The 21015-nt window shown below is 46.7% G+C and overlaps 1 protein-coding gene across 1 annotated transcript in view; it reads left to right on the top strand.

The window, feature by feature from the left end:
• The window catches only part of epb41l4b (erythrocyte membrane protein band 4.1 like 4B), a 244302-nt gene that overhangs the window by 64833 nt on the left and 158454 nt on the right, over positions 1 to 21015 (top strand). Inside the window, exons 3-6 of the mRNA XM_033049625.1 lie at positions 9923 to 9965; positions 10113 to 10191; positions 15803 to 15847; positions 16208 to 16260. Coding sequence (XP_032905516.1) covers positions 9923 to 9965; positions 10113 to 10191; positions 15803 to 15847; positions 16208 to 16260 — 220 coding nt within the window. The remainder of the gene's footprint in view (positions 1 to 9922; positions 9966 to 10112; positions 10192 to 15802; positions 15848 to 16207; positions 16261 to 21015) is intronic.

The following is a 21015-nucleotide window of genomic DNA, read 5'->3' as shown; positions in this document are numbered from 1 at the left end:
ATTATTGGTACACGAACTCCATTCTTCTCTCTTTGTTTCCTAAGATACTCTTCAGATAATGACAATCCATATTTGAAAAACCTGCCAATAAACTAGCGCTGCACATGCGCACTACAGCAAAGGCAGGATTTCAGCTAGCTAGCTAGCTCTCTCTCTCTCTCTCTCTCTCTCTCTCTCTCTCTCTCTCTCTCCCTCTCTCCCTCTCTCCCTCTCTCCCTCTCTCCCTCTCTCCCTCTCTCCCTCTCTCCCTCTCCCCCTCTCCCCCTCTCCCCCTCCCTCTTCCCCCCCCCCCCCCCTTTATAACGAGGAATGGAACAGCTGGGCTTGTACACTCTGGAGTTTAGAAGGATGAGAGGGTATCTCATTGAAATATATAAGCTTGTTAAGGGCTTGGACACACTAGAGGTAGGAAACATATTCCCGATGTTGGGAAGGTCGAGAACCAGGGGCCACAGTTTAAGAATAAGGAGTAAGCCATTTACAACGGAGACGAGGAAACACTTTTTCTCACAGAGCGTGGTGAGTCTGTGGAATTCTCTGCCTCAGAGGGCGGTGGAGGCAGGTTCTCTGGATGCTTTCAAGAGAGAGCGAGATAGGGCTCTTAAAAAGGTCATTCTGCAGTTGTACAAGGCCCTAGTACAGGACCACACCTGAAGTATTGTGTGCAGTTTTGGTCTCCTAATTTGAGGAAGGATATTCAGTGGGTGTTGGAGGCCAGTTCTCTGGATACTTTCAAGAGAGAGCTAGATAGGGGTCTTAAAGATAGTGGAGTCAGGGGATATGGGGAGAAGGCAGGAACGGGGTACTGATTGGAGGTGATCAGCCATGATCACATTGGATGGCAGTGCTGGCTCGAAGGGCCAAATGGCCTGCTCCTGCACCTATTGTCCATAGTATAGTAACTATACTAGTTACATTTCAATATTGGGCCCCTGGTCTGCATTATGCTATGACAGTTCTTCAAGTTGCCATTGGGCTTGAACAGTGTAGAAGAACAAATAGAGATCAGTAGGAATGGAGAATTAGTGACCGGTAACTGAAAGCTTTGATCACTTCTCTGCAAAATGGCAATGCAGTGAAAATAGAGATGTGTTCACACAGAAGAGAAAGGGCATGTGAGTTTGTGTGCGTCTGTGTATGGTGTGTGAAAGAGAGTGGGAATTTGAGTCACAATTTAGTTATTGTATAGGAAGGAACTGCTGATGCTGGTTTACACCGAAGAGAGACACAAAATGCTGGTTACTCAGCAGGGCAGACAGCATCTCTGGAAAGAAGGAATGGGTAACGTTTCGGGTTGAGACCCTTCTTCAGACAGTCAGGGAAGAGGGAGTCTAGAGATATGGAAGCATAAGGTGTGAAAATAACAGATGAAAGCAGATGGTGATAAAGAGGGAAAGGTGACCACGCAGCATACAATTAGTAATATTTAATCAGGACGACAGTAGAACGAGTCGTAGAACTAGGATGGGGAGAGACGGAGAGAGGTAAAGTAAGGGTTACTTGAAGTTAGAGAAATCAATATTCATGCCATTGTGTTGTAAGCTGCCCAATAAAAATACGAGGTGCAGTTGAGGGAGTGGGGGCCTGGAAGACGGAAGTCATAGAAGAGACAGAGGGCATGTGAGGTGTCTTTGACTTGGGTCGGGAGGACCATAAGCGAGGAGCAGAGTTAGGCCATTTTGCCCATCAAGTCTACTCCGCCATTCATTCATGGCTGATCTACTTCTCCCTACCAAGCCCATTCTCCTGCCTTCTCCCCATAACCCTGTACTAATCAAGATTCTTTTCTATCTCTGCCTTAAAAATATCCATTGATTTAGCCTCCACAGCCTTCTGTGGCAAAACATTTCACAGAATCACCACCCTCCGATTAGAGAAATTCCTCCTCGTCTCCTTTCTAAAGGTACAGCCTTTAATTCTGAGGCTATGGCCTCTTGTCCTTGGCTCTGCCACTAGTGGAAATATCCTCTCCACGTCCACTCTTTCCAAGCCTTTCACTATTCGGTATGTTTCAATGAGGTCGTCCCCTCATTCTTCTAAACTCCAGCGAGTTCAGGCCTAGTGAGTCCAACACTCATTATCATATGTTAACCCGCTCACTCCTGGGATCATTCTCATAAACCTCCTCTGGACCCTCTCCAGGGCTAGCGCATCCTTCATCAGATATGGTGTTCAAAATTGCTCACAATTTGGACCAGGGGGGGATAGGATGGAGTCGAGGTACTTGGAAACGATCTCAGTGGGACAAGAGCAGGCAGAAACACTGGGTCTGCAAGGGCAGCTCTGTTTATGGATTTTGGGGAGACGGTAAACATGGGCTGTGCGAGGAATGATAAGGTTGGAGGCTGTGGAGGGCAGACAGCCGGAAGTGATAAAATCCGAAATTTTATGTGAGATTATGGCCTGGTCTTTTATTGTCATCACGCATACAATGAGATTTAAACAATGGCTTTGTCCACAGAAACAAGGTGCATTGTTAACCTTGAAGGTGTTTTTACTTTGCTTTGATAGATAGTATGATAGTGACGTCACTGGTGAAAGATTCAGATGAGTTAATTGTCATATAACCAGGGTCTAACACTATGCAGAGTTCACATGCAGATCAATGAATGAGCAATAATTAAAATGTATAAATACAATGACAAATACAAAACAGCAGTATGATGCAAAAATTGTAGGATGAAAGATTATTAGTCGGGTTGCTTTCCTATATTGAGAATGAAAGGGATATTTTCTCTGGAGCAGTGGTGTCACTTGGTTTACTGTGGCAGAGTTGATTTTCATTGGTTTCTATCAGTTTGTGATAAGATACAGTTTGTGATAAGATTGGTGCGTCTATCAGTTTGTGATAAGATACAGTTCAAGGTAAGTGTATAAAAGCATGAGGAGAATATATAGGGTGAATGTAGTTTTATTCACAGATTAGGGGATCAAGAACCGAGGGGCATAGGTTTAAGGTAAAGGGAGACAGATTTAATAGGACCCAAAGCAGCAACTTTTTCCATACAGAGAGTGATGGGTTTATAGCATGAAGGCCATTGAGGCAGGTACAATAGCACCATTTGCAGCAGGTACAATAGCACCATTAAAAAAAAAGTTTGGACAGATAAATGGATTCAAAAGGTTTAGCCCAGGCGCTGACAAGTGGGACCAGCTTAGTTGGGGCATCTTGACTGGCATGGACGTTGGCCGAAGGGCCTCTTTCCGTGCAAAACAAAAGCATCTACCTTTTCTATCATTCACACAGTATAATAACACATCAACTGTTGATAACTTGTTAAAGTTCAATTTCCTCCTCTCTTCTGATTTTTAACCGCTGATTAACAGTTGTGCTCTCAATTGCTGAGCCCTGAAATTTTAGATCAACAGTTTTGATATTTTTTACCTTACTTGAGACCTCCCTTTGTGGCCAAGTCATCTGTTTGAGATTTTTCTATTTCACATTCTGTGTCTATTAAGATTGAGTTGTATATTGAAACTTGGGAATCATTGCAGTCAAGTAATCTGTGTCCTTATGAACAATCCAGTATACAACTTGAAAATCAAATTCACATATGGTACATGATGTAACCATGTTTCAAAAGCTTGGCATTAGGGTGATTGGATGGCAGTAACAGCTATTATATTAGTCAGTTCAACCATTACGTTTTTTCTCTAAAGCTTCAATTGCAACTGTAGTCCGTTTCCCATCCCTTTCTCCTCGTGTTTCGGGATAAAGTACTTGTGTTTGTTTAATTGGGACTTGGAAGTCCCCTCTGTTTGAGCAATGAAGTGTGACATTATTGAAAACCATACAGTAAACGTTAGACATTGTGATGTGCAGACTGAGTTGATTCTGCCTCTTATGGCTTTATCAGAATATGGTCTGAAAGATAAAACAAAAGGCCAGAGGGCATGAAAGGATGGGAAGACGAGTCTCAGAAGAGATTATGGAAACAAGGCAGATGGAATTTAAATTGGCAGGAAAACTGAAGATGATGGAGCAATTTGTTGATATGTGAAGGTACCTGCAGCTAGGCTCCTATCTGGGGAAATAAGTAACAATTCTGTCCGAATCATTTCTCGCACTGGAGGAAATCATTTGTCTTTAACCAAACACAAATTTTCATGTACATTATGCTTAAGAAGGAACTGCAGATGCTGGAAAAATCGAAGGTAGATAAAAATGCTGGAGAAACTCAGCGGGTGAGTTTGTCACACATGCAGTAGAAAATAGTCACCATTTGCAAATTGGAATATTCTGATGAATTGTTCAAATAGCTGGCTAACCAATTCATTGATTGTATGCATTTGGGGCATGAAGTTTGCAGATGATACAAAACGTGAACAAGCAAGAGTATAATTATGGATCACATGATAAAATTAAGTTGATGGAATGGACAGACATGTGGCAAATGAAATTTAATGTGGAGAAATGTAAGGTGATTCATTTTGGTAGGAAGAATGAGGAAAGGCAATCAAGAATGAAACATTGTTCAGGAACAGAGGTGTGTTTATTAATAATTAAAAGTGACATGGCTGGTTGAGAAAGCAGTTAATAAGAAGGACACAATCTAGGGCTCTCAATAGAGGCAGGGGGTACCAAAGCATGAAAGTTACGCTAAATCTTTATAAAACACTGGTCAGCCCTCAACTGGAATGAAATAGAGGTAGGGAATAAAGAGTAATATAGGGGGAAAATATACTCTTTACATAACATGTGGTTGGATTCCAGAATGTACTACAGGTGCACAACCTTTTATCCGAAGATCCAAATAACGAAAACCTCCGAATAGCGGCCATTTTTTCGGTCCTTGAAGAAAGGTCCTTGAAAACGTTCACCGAGGGCGGCCCGCAGAGGTGACAGCGGAACCTCCGGTCGGTCCTCGAAGAAAGGGGAACTAAATCCCCATTCATAAAAGAGAAGATGAGGGTATATTGCGCGGGAGGGTTAATAATTGACAATATGCTGCTGCCTGCCCGCTGAATTAAAAAGTTCCCACGGTAGACTCACGATATACAGTGTTTCGTGAGTCTTGCGTGGGAACTTTTTAACTCAGCGGGGCAGGCAGCAGCAGATTGTCGCTCGCTTCAGTATCACCCCACCTACACCCCTCTGCTTCCCGGCCATGTGTGTGACCCCTTCCCTCCCCTCTCCAGCTCCCCGCCCATTGCACCGGCGCGGGGGCTTTGCACTGTCTTCACGTCGGTGATTGCAGCAGGGCAGTGCCAGTCACCGGAGACGTCAGGACCAACGGGACACCGACCACCAGGCCCACCGCAAGCACGGAGATCCCAGAGACCCACAGCCAACAGCAGCCCAGCCCAGCCCCACTCCAACTACAGAGGAACCTGGGTTGCGGATGACGGGGCGCAGCTCGGGGCGTCGTAGGGGCCCATCGGGGAGCGGCCACGCAAAGCCACGCCGGGAGATGTAGGGCCCTGCCCCGGTCTTGATGTTGGAGCCCCCGGCGGGCGCTAGCAAGTCCGCGGCAATTTACAGCCGCGCCGGGCGTTGTAAGCCCCCCCTCCAGGTCATTCTCAACCTCTATGATGTTTGCTCTCAACCCCGTAATTCGGGCGGGAGAAGTCACCGCTGCCGGTGCCCCGCAAAGCAGTCTCCCACCGGAGACCCGCGAGCTCCCCGTGTCACCATCCACCGGAGTCGGGTCGCAGCAGCTCGCCCCCGCAACTCTCCACGCTCCGAAGCTGGCTAGCTCCACGGAGGTAGGTCCGTAGGTCCACAGCTCCCACCGCCGCCCACCGACCCCCAGGCCCACTGCAAGCACGGAGATCCCAGAGACCCACAGCCAGCAGCAACTCCAGCCCAGCCCCGCTCCAACTCCAGAGGAACACGTAGGGGCAGAAGCTGATGGTGTGCAAGGTACGTCTTGTTCTTGGGGTGGCGGATGAGGGGGCGCAGCTCGGGCTGTGGGCGAACTGCCACTTGTCGCTGTAGCGGCCAAAGATCATAGAGGAGCTCCTCTATGATCTTTGGTAGCGGCCCATCGGGGAGCGGATTCCTCTGGAGTTGGAGGGGGAGGGGGGTATTGTGCTGTTTGATCGCCCTCTGCTATCCCAGGGACAGGGAGACACAGCGACTTTTTAGACTGGTGGGCAATCACTTCCAAAGTTCTGCCCACACAGTCAGTACACTTCTCCTACACTGTATTTCATACAAACATTTATTCTGCAAGAAAAAACGACATTGAAGACTCAAACTCGCGATCGAGTAACTGCCAGGATCAAGGCGCAAACTCGCGACCTTGCGGATATGAGCCGAGCACTCTACCACTGAGCCAGCCATTAAAATCTACGCTAAAAAAATTCCATTCCGAAGACCGACAAATTCTGAATTACGAAAAGTGTCTGGTCCCAAGGCTTTCGGATAAAAGGTTGTGCACCTGTACCTGCAAATGTATTGTAAGTGAATTTCCATTGTGGCCTTCAAGAGAGAACTGGATGGATAGGTTGGAGAAGAATTAGTAACCTACAGAAAAGGGGGCAATAATTGGATGAATTGCATAGGGTCCAATAATGTGACCATTTATAATTATTTATTACATTGGCAACAGATTGCTCTAACAAATTCTTGCCACAGGTCTATAATTTTGAAAACAATATATAGCTGCACTGGCAAATGTCATCGATGTCAATGCAGCAGACGTGAAAGAACTCAGAATAATCTGGCCACAAATGCAGCATTTAAAGTCCCTAAGATACTTTGCAAGCTATTTGATTCATCAACAACGCATCATAGGATTCAGCGGATTGACCTTCTGAAATTTGACCTTCTGAATCTTGGTGGCTGAAAGTTCGGAGCCCTCAAAGATTTTATCTTCTCCTTCGAGATCAGGAAATAAAATATTGATGCCAGTTTACTGAAGTGAATTTGAAATTAATTGAAGCAACTAATAATCCTGAATATGGATCTGGGAATAACTGTGCACAGTTCCCTGAAAGTGGAATCTCATGTAGATAGGGTGGTAAAGAAAGCTTTTGGTGTGCTGGCCTTTATAAATCAGAGCATTGAGTATAGAAGTTGGGATCTAATGTTAAAATTGTACAAGGCATTGGTGAGGCCAATTCTGGAGTATGGGGTACAATTTTGGTCGTCTAATTATAGGAAGGATGTCAACAAAATAGAGAGAGTACAGAGGAGATTTACTAGAATGTTGCCTGGGTTTCAGCAACTAAGTTACAGAGAAAGGTTGAACAAGTTAGGGCTTTATTCTTTGGAGCGCAGAAGGTTAAGGGGGGACTTGATAGAGGTCTTTAAAATGATGAGAGGGATAGACAGAGTTGACATGGATAAGCTTTTCCCACTGAGAGTAGGGAAGATTCAAACAAGGGGACATGACTTGAGAATTAAGGGACAGAAGTTTAGGGGTAACATGAGGGGGAACTTCTTTACTCAGAGAGTGGTGGCTGTGTGGAATGAGCTTCCAGTGAAGGTGGTGGAGGCAGGTTCGTTTTTATCATTTAAAATAAATTGGATAGTTATATGGACGGGAAAGGAATGGAGGGTTATGGTCTGAGCGCAGGTATATGGGACTAGGGGAGAATACGTGTTCGGCACGGACTAGAAGGGTCGAGATGGCCTGTTTCCGTGCTGTAATTGTTATATGGTTATTCCAAATTGTGTTATTTAGTATGTAGGGCAGACTGTATTAACAAGATTTACAGAAAACAAGGTTTCGGGACTGGCTGTGTAGGAAGGAACTGCAGATGCTGATTTAAACCGAAGATGACACAAAATGCTGGAGTAGCTCAGCAGGACTGGAGAGAAGGAATGTCTGCTAGACAAACACAGGTCTCGTAATTTCAAATAAATTTCCTTAATACATTTGTCCTTTTCAAAATCATTATGTAATTCATATATTAAAATACAGTTGAAGCGTTATTTCACAAAGTTATTTATCCCTGCGAACACAAGCCATGTGGTTCTTTCTTTGGGAAATCTGCTCTCTGAGTTCATTCTCAGACTATCAGTGCAACAAGAAATGTTATAAAAAGAAAAGAAAAGCAGATGCTGCAAATGTACAATAAAAACAGAATGCTGGAAATATTAATCAGGTCTGGCAGCACCTACTGAAAGAGAAACTTAACATTTCAGTTAGGCAACCATTCTTAAAAACGGATCTGCTGAATATTCCATCATTTTTATTACAGACTAGACTAAGAGGGACCCGTTGGGTCCCAGCATCACACGGGAGGGCTGGTCCCCGAACGCAATATTCTACCTCTCCACCCAGCGCTAGTATGGGTGTTTTAGGCTAAGGGACTGGTTTCCAGAGGGCTAGTATGGACATTGTGGGCCGAATGGATTCTTGGGCTGGCAGCTCAGTCACTCAAGCCTGTTGTGCTGGTAGCTCACTCACAGCTGGTGGGCTGGCAGTTGATTCACGGCTATTCCTTGAAATTCCATTTCAAGCAGGGTGCAAGGCCACCAAATTCAAGTGCAGTTTCTTACCACTTCAAGCAGGGTGCAAGGCCACCAAATTCAAGTGCAGTTTCATACCATTTCAAGTAGGGTGCAAGGCCACTAAAGACAGCGAGTCGTGACCTCTCCCTCCTCCCTCTTGCAGAGACTGAGCCATGCCCACACTTCTGGGTTTTATAGTCCCTCCCACCTGAAGGTGCGTGGCCTTCATGGTGTGATTGACAGGAGAGAGACTCTTAACATTTTTTAAACACTAATAATTCTTTTATTTTTTATCGATGGGAAAAATCCTCGGCACCTGATGCGCGGAGTGGGACTCCGAGTAAGATGGTCAAAAATCACAGCCGTACGTGGTAGCGTTTTTTCTAAATTCAATATAAGGTGCAAACAGGAAGTGGTCAAGATTAGACTTTTAATTATATAGAAGGCAATGCAACTTTAATTAGACAAGGCAACTTTAATTAGGCAACACAGCTTTAGCATTTCCAAACCAAAGGCAACACAGCTTTAACATTTCCAAACCAAAGACAACACAGCTTTAGCATTTCCAAACCAAAGGCAACACAGTTTTAGCATTCCCAAACTATATTTTCAAACCACATTAAGGGCACTGACAAGTCAGCAAAATCACTCAGAGTTTAGTAGACATGTGTTCAGTGTTATTCACTGCTCAGACTGAGAGACGTGATCCTCACGCTCCCCATCTTGCAGAGACTGACTGAGGCACTCAACGGGTTTTATAGTCCCTCCGGAAGGGGCGTGGCCTTCAGGAGAGAGAATCTCAACATTTTTTAAACACTAATAACTCTTTTACTTTTTGTCGATGGGAAAATCCTCTTGTCCTGCACAGAGGAGGGGGACTCTGAGTAAGATGGCCAAAAATCACAGCCGTAAGTGGCAGCGTTTTTTCTAAAATCAATATACAGAACAACAGGAAGTGGTCAAGATCAGACTTTTAGTAATATAGATATAGATTATGATCCCTAATCTTAGCAAAGGAATGTTTTTTTATCTCTAAAAGAAGGAAGAACCATTGGAGTTTTGCTTTGAGGCATTGTATAATAATTTTATTAGAAGCAAGTACATATCATAATAAAAACATTTACCGAGATGAGGAAAGTATTTTTTACACAGAGAGTGGTGAATCTCTGGAATTCTCTGCCACAGAAGGTAGTTGAGGCCAGTTCATTGGCTATATTTAAGAGGGAGTTAGATGTGGCCCTTGTGGCTAAAGGGATCAGGGGGTATGGAGAGAAAGCAGGTACAGGTACAGGATACTGAGTTGGATGATCAGCCATGATCATATTGAATGGCGGTGCAGGCTCAAAGGGCCGAATGGTCTACTCCTGCGCCTATTTTCTATGTTTCTATGTTTCTAAGTATATCAGTCATACGTTGCTAATAGGCATTGTCATTTACTAAGAAGAACGGCATCTATACTGACAAGTTTGTGATATTCATTCATAATATTCATCCTAACTTGTCTTTTTCTTTAAACAGCACTGGTTAGACCACACAAAACTCATCAAGAAACAAATGAAAAGTAAGTATCTATAGTAGCACAGCAATAGTTTTTTTGATTTTAAAAATGAAATCTGCATTATATTGATGTGTTTTACATAGTAAGTAATCAAAAATTTAACCATCGTAATCTGACATGGAAAGTAATCTATACATTTACTTTTCCCAGTTGGACCTCCTTACTGCTTATACTTCAGAATAAAATTTTACTCCTCTGAACCAAACAACCTTCGTGAAGAGTTTACAAGGTAGGAATGTGTTGTAGAAATGAAACCAAGTGTGACTAACAGGAAGCTTCACCTTTCTAAATGTTATAATTGTTTTCAGGATGTGATTGACCGTGGTAATCTTGCTCATCCATATAGTTAAAGGGTCTTTGTGGTCAGACACTCAAATAAACTGTATTATGAGTAGCAAATTCCTGATTTTGAATATCATTCATGGGCCTTTATGTAAATAACTCAGCAGTCTTCTGGTCATAATTCAAGAATTATTCAATTTAATAAGTTCATTTAAATAACTACTGTAGTGGGGACTTGAACAGTCGGGTAGATTATTAACCCTTATAGACCCAGGGTCAAAGAGCCATAAAGCATGGAAACAGGCCCTTTGGCTCAACTTGTTTAACCGACCAATTCCCAATCTGTGCTAGTTCCGTCTGCCTGCTTTTGGCATATATCACCTTTAAACCTTTCCTATCCACATATCTATCCAAATGTATTTTAATTGTTGTTATAGTACCTACCTCCTCTGAGAGCTCGTTCCATATACCCATTCCAAATAATTGCCCCTCATGTTCCTATTAAATTTTTCCCTCTCATCCTAAACCAATATCCTCAGGTTCTTGATTCACCTACTCTGGGTAAAAGACACCCTATCTATTCACCTCATGATTTTCTGCACCTCTATTAGATTACCCCTTAGCATCCATGCTTTAATGAATAATGTCCTAGCTTGCTCGACCCCTCCATATAGGTCAGGCCTTCGCAGCATCATCCGAAATCTTCTCTGCAAGCTTTCCAGCTTAACAGCATCATTCCTTTTGCAATGTGACCAAAACTGAACACACGACCCTAAATTACAACAGAATACACCAAGTTAGAGCCACAAGACCACCAAACCAACATAATATGATCAAAACTTATAAATTTTGGATCCATTGAAGATATTTTGCCTCAGTACCTATTAATCTTTTGGACGTGCCTTTCTCCATCTGGCATTATGAATTGCAAAGCCTGCTATCACGTAACATATCTGTTTTGATTGATCTCTTGAAACGTGTTAAGGGCTCTCGCCCGCAATTCAAACTAAAGTTGATCATTCGGCTCCTTTTGATTGTTCCATCATTCAATTAGATTATCTTAAATCTATTTATCTGCCATTAATTCATTTCTATTGACTCTCTTACTTTACAGAATTTTAGGATGAAATGATCAAGATGGCGTTGCGTGCACAACGCGAGGCTCTGCGTCTCCGTAGTTTTTGTAATTTAGTTATTTTTCTGTTAATCATTACCTTAGTTTTCGCCCGGAGCACCCGAGCGAAGACTCTATACGGCCGTCAGGAGCTATTAGAGCTCGGCCGTCTCTGCGTAACGAGCCCCAGAAGCGACTTTCAACTGCTGCTGGAGATCGCCAAGACACCGTGCTCTAGCGGGCCAGCTTCCCCGACAGGAAGTGCCCGGAGGCGGCGCAGGGACCGCAAACAAAGACGTGGGAAGCGGGGAGGACATCTAGCTAGGCTGAAATTAAATCCTCATCAGCCAGCTCTGCCCAGCATTTTCCTCGCGAATGTCCAATCCCTGGTGAGTAAAATCGATGAACTAAGGCTGCGGATCACCACACACAGACGGATCGCTGACTGCAACGCCATGGTCTTTACTGAAACATGGCTCAACGGCAACATCCCGGACAACGCCATCGAGCTGGAGGGGCGCACTGTCTTCAGGGCCGACAGAACAGCGGAGGACTCCGGTAAGACCAAGGGCGGCGGACTGTGCATCTATGTGAATAACACATGGTGCACGGACGTCGTTAGGATTGGTAGTCACTGCTCTGCTGACCTGGAATACCTGATGTTAAAGTGCAGGCCCTTCTATTTGCCCAGAGAATTCACATCGACTGTTATCACCGCAGTCTATGTACCCCCGGACGCTAATGCCAGGCTAGCAATGGAAGAGCTGCAAGCTGCTATCAGCAAACATCTATCTGCTCACCCAGAGGGGGCATTTATTGTTGCGGGTGATTTCAACCACTCCGACCTTAAAACTGTACTCCCCAGGTTCCATCAGCATGTTTCCTGCCCAACCAGAGGAAACAATATTCTGGACTTAGTTTACACTAATATTACTGAAGCCTACAAAGCCCTCCCCCTCCCCCACCTTGGTCAGTCTGACCACCTCTCTCTGTTCCTGCTCCCCAAATACACACCTCTGATCAGACGTGTGAAACCTACCATGAGGACAGTGAAGGTCTGGCCTGAGGGGGCTGTCTCTGTTTTACAGCAGCAGTTTCAGCAGACAGACTGGAGTCTGTTTGCTACCCAGTCCACCTTCAATTCACAAGTGGACATCAACTCATACACCTCAACAGTTATGGACTATATAAAATTCTGCACCGATAATGTCACTACCCACAAAGAAATAAAGACCTTCCCTAACCAGAAGCCGTGGATGAGCAGGGAGGTCAGACTCCTACTGAAGGCTCGCGATGCCGCTTTCAGATCTGGCGACGCTGAGGGATACAGCTCATCCAGGGCCAATCTGAAAATGGGAATTAGGAATGCCAAACTCAATCACAAACGGCGGATTGAGGAGCACTTCCAAAACAACTCTGACCCCAGGCGCATGTGGCAAGGAATCAAATCCCTTGCCGATTACCAGAAAGTTAACACCCCTCCCCCAGACAACGCCACCCTTCCTGACGAGCTAAACCATTTCTATGCTCGCTTTGACCGAGATAACAAAACCCCAGCCATCAAAGTTGCTCCACCCCCAAATGAACAACCCCTCAGTCTCTCCACCTCTGCTGTACAAGATGCACTGAGCAAGGTGAATGAGCGCAAAGCTGCCGGCCCCGATGGCATCCCTGGCCGGGTGCTTAGGGCATGTGCTGGACAACTATCCCCAGTCTTTACCGACATTTTCAATCTCTCACTGGCCCAGGGTGTTGTCCCCACTTGCCTCAAGACATCAACCATCGTGCCAGTGCCCAAACAGTCAGCCACAGGGAGCCTCAACGATTTCCGCCCAGTGGCACTCACCCCTGTCATTGCTGAGTGCTTTGAGCGGCTGATCTTGGCTCACCTCAAAGCCAGCCTCCCCCCCACACTGGACCCCCATCAGTTTGCCTACCGGGCCAACAGGTCTACAGAGGACGCCATATCGGCGGCCCTACACTCTGCCCTGACCCACCTGGACAACAACAACTCCTACATCAGGTTGCTGTTCATTGATTTCAGCTCCGCTTTCAACACTGTCATCCCCGCCAGCTTGATCACCAAACTCAGCGGGCTTGGCATCTCCACCTCCCTCTGCAACTGGACACTGGATTTCCTCACCAACAGACCACAGTCTGTTAGGGTCAACAACCTCACCTCCACCACTATAACACTGAACACCGGCGTGCCACAGGGCTGTGTGCTCAGCCCTCTCCTCTACTCACTCTTCACCCACGACTGCATCCCTAAGTACGGATCCAACGCCATCATTAAGTTTGCTGACGACACCACGGTGGTAGGACTGATCAGTGACAACGATGAGTCAGCCTACAGAGAGGAGTTCCAGCACCTGACAACCTGGTGTGCCAATAATAACCTCGTCCTCAACTCCAAGAAGACGAAGGAACTGATTGTCGACTTCAGGAAGGTCAGAGGGGGCAGACATACCCCCATCCATATAAACGGGACTGAGGTGGAGCGCGTCTCCAGCTACAAATTCCTCGGGGTACACATCTCGGAGGATTTGTCCTGGTCCCTCAACACCTCCAAGCTGATCAAAAAGGCACAGCAGCGCCTTTACTTCCTGAGGAGGCTCAAGAAAGCCCACCTGTCCCCCCAGATCCTGACCAACTTCTACCGGTGTACCATCGAGAGCATCCTGACCGCCTGCTTCACGGTATGGTACAGCAGCTGCACTGTTGCGGACAGGAAGGCACTACAACGGGTGGTGAAAACCGCGCAGCACATCATCGGTGCCCCGCTCCCTGCCATGGATGCCCTCCACCGAAAACGGTGTCTGAAACGGGCTGGGAAGATCATTAAAGACCCCTCCCACCCCAACCATGGACTGTTTGCCCTCCTCCCATCAGGGAGGCGGTACAGGAGCCTCAGGTCTCGTACCAGTAGGATGAGGAACAGCTTCTACAATCATACCGTCGCATTGCTGAACTCGGAGTCCCGCCGATAGATTCCTCCGGTCCCTCCGTCCCCATTGTTTAATTATTCTGTATTTTTATTATTCTGTATCCTCTTTTTTTTTAAATTTCTATATTGCACTACTACGGACTGACGCAAAACTGCATTTCGTTGTACCCATACTCAGTATTTGTGCAATGACATTAAAGTTGAATTGAATTGAATTGAAATATACGTTTGTCCCCATTGTTTTTAAACAAATGAACAACATTGCTATTTTCCAATCTTCTGGGACTATGCTTGCGGCTGAAGGGGATGCAAGGATCACTGTCATGATTCCAGCAATTCTTCCCATCCATGCCTCTGTGTCCTGGGATAAATTCAATCAGGCCCTGGGGACGTACCGATTTAAATGGTTTATCCAGCAATCCTTCCTAATGTTGATATGCCCTCGGACATCAAAATACGCCTTCATGATCTCATTGCTATCCATGTCGTTTCCTTTGGAGAATACTAATGCGAATTACATATTTAGGAACATGTGCGTTTCCACATGAGGGGGCTGGTGGCTGCAGGCGTCACTCGCAGCGCGTGGAACACAGCGCAGGCCGCGCGAAGCAGATCCATTGTGACGTCATCAGCGAAAGAACATCAGCGAAAGAGCCGGGGTTTTTTTTCAAAGTCATTTCAGATTTGTGAATATTTTGATTCATAACTCGAGAAATAAAGCATGAATTTTTCAGATGTGATTGTTGACTTCACGGGATAAATCTCTAGTGGAATATGTAAATTTTTTACCGTTAGCGCGTTGTTTTTTCGAGAAGATGTGATCACACTCAAACAAATTCACATACAAGATCAGAGTTTTATAGTTATAAGGATAATCAGCTGATTTCTGTACACGTACATCAATATGGAACCCACCATTATTCATCTATAAATTTATTTAACTTGTAATAAGACTGGACAAAGCTATAGTCGAAAAAAATTTAAGTGATCTCTTAAAGATCAGTGTTTTCTCTTTGAAAGCTTAAGTTGGGTTGTGTGCAGAAAGGTTATACATAGCTTGAGCTTTGTTATTACAATGTATTCCATCATCTGAACTCCCTGGTTAGATTCTGCCTTGTAATTACGGCATTGTATCCATTATATTCTAAAACAGTGACTGATATAATAATCTGCAATAATGATATAAATTACTGGAAATGCACAGCAGGTAAGTAAGTAACGTCAGACTTGTGTGTGCTTCCAGCGGTTTCTTGCCACGTTTCACACTTCTATTATTATATGCGAATTAACATGGTCTCAACTTGAAGTATTACACATAGGTAATATATATTTAGCATATGCTAAATGCTTTGCGTATATAATGCTGTATACATTTACTTTTTTGGAATTGAATTAATTGAAAACATTTTAGAGCAGAAAAACAATGAAAGATATTGGAGAAATGACTCTAACTGACTCTAAATGACTCAAATGTAACTGTAGTGTACTGTTTTTCAGATATCTCTTTGTGCTACAACTTAGACAAGATATTCTCTCTGGCAAGTAAGTTGATGTCAGACCACCATGGTTTTCACTTAGAGCCTTGCATGGTTCGTTCCAAAAATAGAATCTATTTAAGTAAATAATTCTTGTGTATTTTGTTTGCAATAATCCTTTTCTTGTTGTTGTTGCAAGAACAAGTCTATCAAAAGATCTAAATGCATTCAACTCTATTAAATTATATTGGTCAATTTCTTAGCATGGCTACTTATATTTTCACTTGGGTCTGCTGATTGAAAAAACCCTTGAGAATTTCTTGAGAATCAAGATTAATTTTATTTTTATTTTTCAGTGTGGTTGGTCTTTGAACAAATGTGGAACCATGTAATGAGATTTAACTCACTATGAATTACTGTTTTGCAGATTGAAATGCCCTTATGAAATCGGACTAGAACTAGCTGCTTATTGCCTTCAAGGTGAGTGAGAAATCATTTCTTGAGAATCAAGATTAATTTTATTTTGACTGAGGCCACTGAGTGGTTTCATCCATTGTTATTATAAAATGAAAGGAACAGCTGTTTAAAACATATTGGGCAAAATATATGGTGCATTTATTTCCAAAACGAAACTGACCAATGTTAAATATTCTTATTAATGGCTACTCACCAAGAATCCCTACTCAGTTAAATTTCGTAGAAGACACAAGCTGCACATTTAAAGAAAATTAAGGTTTTGTTGACAAATTGATCCCACAGTTGGACCACCAGAGGATTTAAATTTGGCCATTTACCAGAAATAAATTTAAGGGTAGCCTGCCACCACAGGTAAAGTTTTCTTCTGATGAAGATTAAGTGTATATTTTGTTTTGTTTATTAACTATTATCTATGTAAGAATCATAGCAACATAGACAAGAAATTGGTCCTTTTTGGCCCACATCATCTACACTGATAGTGATGCAGATCTATGTTAATCCCATCTGCCTGATCTAGCCCAGTATCTCTCTGTCTGCCCTTTCCAGTGTGGTTATGAAGATGTAAAAGTTTCTGTCAAAGAGCAAGCAATTTGCTCCCTTATATCCTGGGATAGATCTGAACCAACTCAGGAGAATTTCCACCCTAATTTGATATTTCTAGCACTTCTTCGTTCCTGATACAGGGTTAGTACAGAATATTAACTTTCACTTCCCTAGATAATCATCTTGGATCTGACTCTTATCCCCTGGCTCAACACACAGATTAACCATTCCTTAGCTAACCTCTTCTAATATATTTTAGGAAATAATAGAATTCTTCTGAATTCTACATCATTTTATGGCCTATTTTTGTTCTCATAATGTCTTTAAGTTTTCTCCTATACCCTTTATACCATTAGATATAGGAACAGAATTGGGCCATTCAGCCCATCAAGTCTACGCCATTCAATCATGGCTGATCTATTTTTCCCTCGTCACATCTTCCTATCTCCACCCCTTTCTGCTTTATTGCGACACCGTTCCCTCGCAACTCTGGTGCACTTATCCCTTCCCACTTAAACCAGCTCGTCCTTAAGGACTTTCCCCTGCAACCTCAGGAGATACAACACTTGACCTTATGCCTCCTCTCTCAATTCCATCCTGCGACGACAGTCCTTTCAGGAGAGGCAGTAGTTTCCTTGCACCGCCTCCAACCTCATCTACTGTATCCGGTGTTCCTAGTATGTTTGGCAACCAGGAGATTGCGTTGGCCAAGACGGACGGAGTGTAAGCCTTCAGCAAAACAATCGCCATCCAAGTATAGACGGCGATTGTTTTGCTGAAGGCTTACACTCCGTCCGTCTTGGCCAACGCAACCTCCTGGTTGCCAAACATATTAACTCCTCTTCGCATTCCCATACTGATCCTTCTGTCCTGGGCTGCCTCCACTGTCGCCGTTGGAGTGATGCCACAGGCAATTTGGAGGAACTGTACCTCATATTTTGTTTGGGCAGCTTACAACCCAGCGGCATGAACATTAATTCCTCTAATTTCAACTCCTTCATTCCCTACGCTCCCTTCTCTCCCCCTTCCTCCATCCTAGATGTCCTACCTAGTTTCACTTGGACGACATTGTATTCCGCATCCTTGTATACCTCTGGTTATCACACCTTCCCCAGCCATTACGGGCTATTCCCTTCCTGAGGTCATCTGTTGCCGGCCCCGATTTCGCCCCCACCCCACATACCTATACTTTCAGTCTGAAAAGTGGTTCAACCCAAAACGTTTCTTATTGGTTTTCTCCAGAGATGCTGCCTGACCAACTGAGCTATACCAGCTTTTAGTGTCTATCACAATATTCATAATATTGTAGTGCGTGGGTCTCAAAAGGAAGCACGAAGTCCAGGGTTTTGAGAGGCACCTTTAATTATGTTCCTCCCGGTTGTAGGGAGGTCCAAACGAGAGAAAGATAGCACCCAAACCCCTGCCTTTAAACCCTCTGGTTAAGGACTGCCTCCGGACTGAACCACTCCAGTGCCGAGGGGTTCGATAGTATGATGGCACGACCCTTGGGCGCCGCCACAGGACCCCCCCCCCCCCAGAACCAGAGGAACGAAACGCACCAGCGGGCGCACGACCCGGCCGGCCCGCGTGCGGAAGTCAGCCGATCGTGGGGCTTGCGGAGGCATAGGTGGAGGGACAGGTCGAGGGAATGGTCGAGGGACCGGCGGGAGGACAAGTGGAGTGACAGGCGGAGGGAGCCGTGAAGGGGGGCGCCCTCGAGGCCGAGGTTGGGCAACCAGTACCGACCGGTCAATGTCCAGGTGTGCCGGCTTCAAACGGTGAATCGACACTGCCTCCGGCCGGCCCCCCCATGTCCAGGACAAAAGTCGACTGCCCGTGTTCCAGCACCCGGAACGGGCCCTCGTACGGCCTCTGGAGTGGCGTCCGGTAGGCATCACGGCGCAGGAAGACGTATGGGCAGTCCCTGAGGGCTGATGGCACTTGTGGGCGAAATGTCCCATGGCGGGACGTCGGGACGGGTGCGAACCTGCCAACTCGCTCGCGAAGGCGCTTTAGGGTGGATGAGGGCGTTCCCTGCTGCCCCGGCGCCGACGGCACGAACTCCCCGGGCACCGTGAGTGGCGACCCGTACACGAGCTCCGCCGATGATGAGGCCAAGTCCTCTTTGGGAGCAGTCCGGATGCCCAGCATGATCCACGGCAACTCGTCCATCCAGTCCAGGCCGGAGAGTCGTGCCTTCAGTGCTGCCTTTAGCTGCCGGTGGAACCTCTCCACCAGACCGTTAGCTTGCGGGTGGTAAGCCGCGGGGTGGTATAGCCGCACCCCCAGCAAGCGAGCCATGGCTGATCACAGCTCGGAGGTGAACTGTGGCCCCCAGTCTGAGGAGATGTACGCCGGCACCCCGAAGCGAGCAATCGAGTGCGCGGACAACGCACGCGCACACGTAGCCGTTGAAGTATCGGCCAGCGGAATGGCCTCCGGCCACCGCGTGAAGCGGTCCACCATTGTAAGAATGTGGGTGATGCCCCGGGACGGCGGGAGAGGCCCTAGAATGTCTACGTGGAGATGGTCGAATCGCCGGTGAGGTAGACCAAACTCCTGGAGAGGCGCACGGACATGGCGCTGGATTTTTGCCGTCTGGCACGGAATGCAGGTGCGAGCCCAATGGCCAACCTGCTTGCGCAGACCGTGCCACATGAAACGAGCGGCCACTAGTGCCGTTGTCGCCAGGATTGATGGGTGAGCCAGTCCGTGGATCACCTCGAACACCCTCCGGCGCCAGGTGGCAGGGATGATGGGGCGCGGCTGACCGGACGACACATCGCACAGAATTGTCACTCCCCCAGGACCGAGAGGGACATCCTCAAAGCGGAGGCCGGAGATGGCAGTCCGGTAGGCGGGCACCTCATCGTCCGTGAGCTGTGCCTCAGCCAGAGCAGAATAGTCAATTCCGGGCGCCACCTCGAACACGGCGTTGATAGCGGGGCGGGACAATGCTTCGGCCATCCGGTTCTCTTTCCCCTCGATGTAGCGGATAGATGTTGTATACTCCGAAATGTAGGCCAATTGCCGCTGCTGTCGTGCGGACCAGGGGTCGGAAACCTTCGCCAGGGCGAAAGTGAGCGGCTTGTGGTCCGTGTAGGCGGTGAACGGGCGGCCCTCCAGGAAGTAGCGGAAGTGGCGCACTGCCAGGTACAGAGCCAGGAGCTAGCGATCGAACGCGCTGTATTTCGTCTGCGCGCGATTGAGGTGCCGGCTGAAGAAGGCCAGGAGCCGCCAACCTCCGCCCGTCAGTTGCTCCAGCACAGCACCAACCGCCGACTCCGAGGTGTCCACCGTGAGAGCAGTCGGGGCATCTTCCCGTGGGTGCACCAGTAGTACGGCCCGAGCCAGGGCTTCCTTCGCGCCGCCAAATGCAGCCACTGCCTCGTGGGTCCATTCAACGGCTTTGTTCTGCCCACCCGCCAGGGGTTGATACAGAGGCCGCATGATGTGGGCCGCGGATGGAACGAAACGGTGGTAAATCGCCACCATACCGACAAACTCATGCAGGCCGCGCACCGTGCGTGGGCGGGGAAACCGACGGATGGCGTCGACCCTGTCAGGCAGGGGAACCGCGCCTTGCGCAGTCACGCGGTGGCCGAGGAAGTCAATCTCGGTCACCCCAAAACGGCACTTTTTGAGGTTGATGGCCAAACCATGTTCGCTGAGCCGCTGACAGAGCTGCCGAAGGTGGGCGCAGTGCTCCTGCTGCGAGCGGCTGGCCACCAGGATGTCGTCCAGGTACACAAATACGAAATCGAGGTCGCGACAAACCCCGTCCATCAGGTGTTGAAAAGCCTGCGCGGCGTTCTTGAGGCCGAACGGCATCCGCGTGAACTCATACAGTCCGAATGGCGTGATGATAGCCGTCTTGGGTACATCATCCGGGTGGACCGGGATCTGGTTATAACTCCGTACCAGATCCACTTTTGAAAATATTGCGGCCCCAGCCAAATGGGCGGTGAAGTCCTGGATGTGGGGTACGGGTTATCGATCCGCGGTTGTTGCGGCATTCAGCCGCCGGTAATCCCCGCAAGGTCGCCAGCCCCCGCTTGCCTTAGGGACCATGTGGAGTGGGGATGCCCATGGGCTGCTTGAAGGGCGGACGATCCCCAAGGCCTCCATCGTGCGGAATTCCAGCCGTGCCAGACGCAGTTTATCTGGCGGCAGTCGGCGCGCTCGTGCGTGGAGAGGTGGGCCGGAAGTTTGGAT

Source organism: Amblyraja radiata, chromosome 2 (genome assembly GCF_010909765.2).
Source record: "Amblyraja radiata isolate CabotCenter1 chromosome 2, sAmbRad1.1.pri, whole genome shotgun sequence".
Classification (NCBI taxonomy): Eukaryota; Metazoa; Chordata; class Chondrichthyes; order Rajiformes; family Rajidae; genus Amblyraja; species Amblyraja radiata.
Note: the sequence above shows the minus strand (reverse complement) of the source record. Positions and strands in the feature narration are given on the sequence as shown.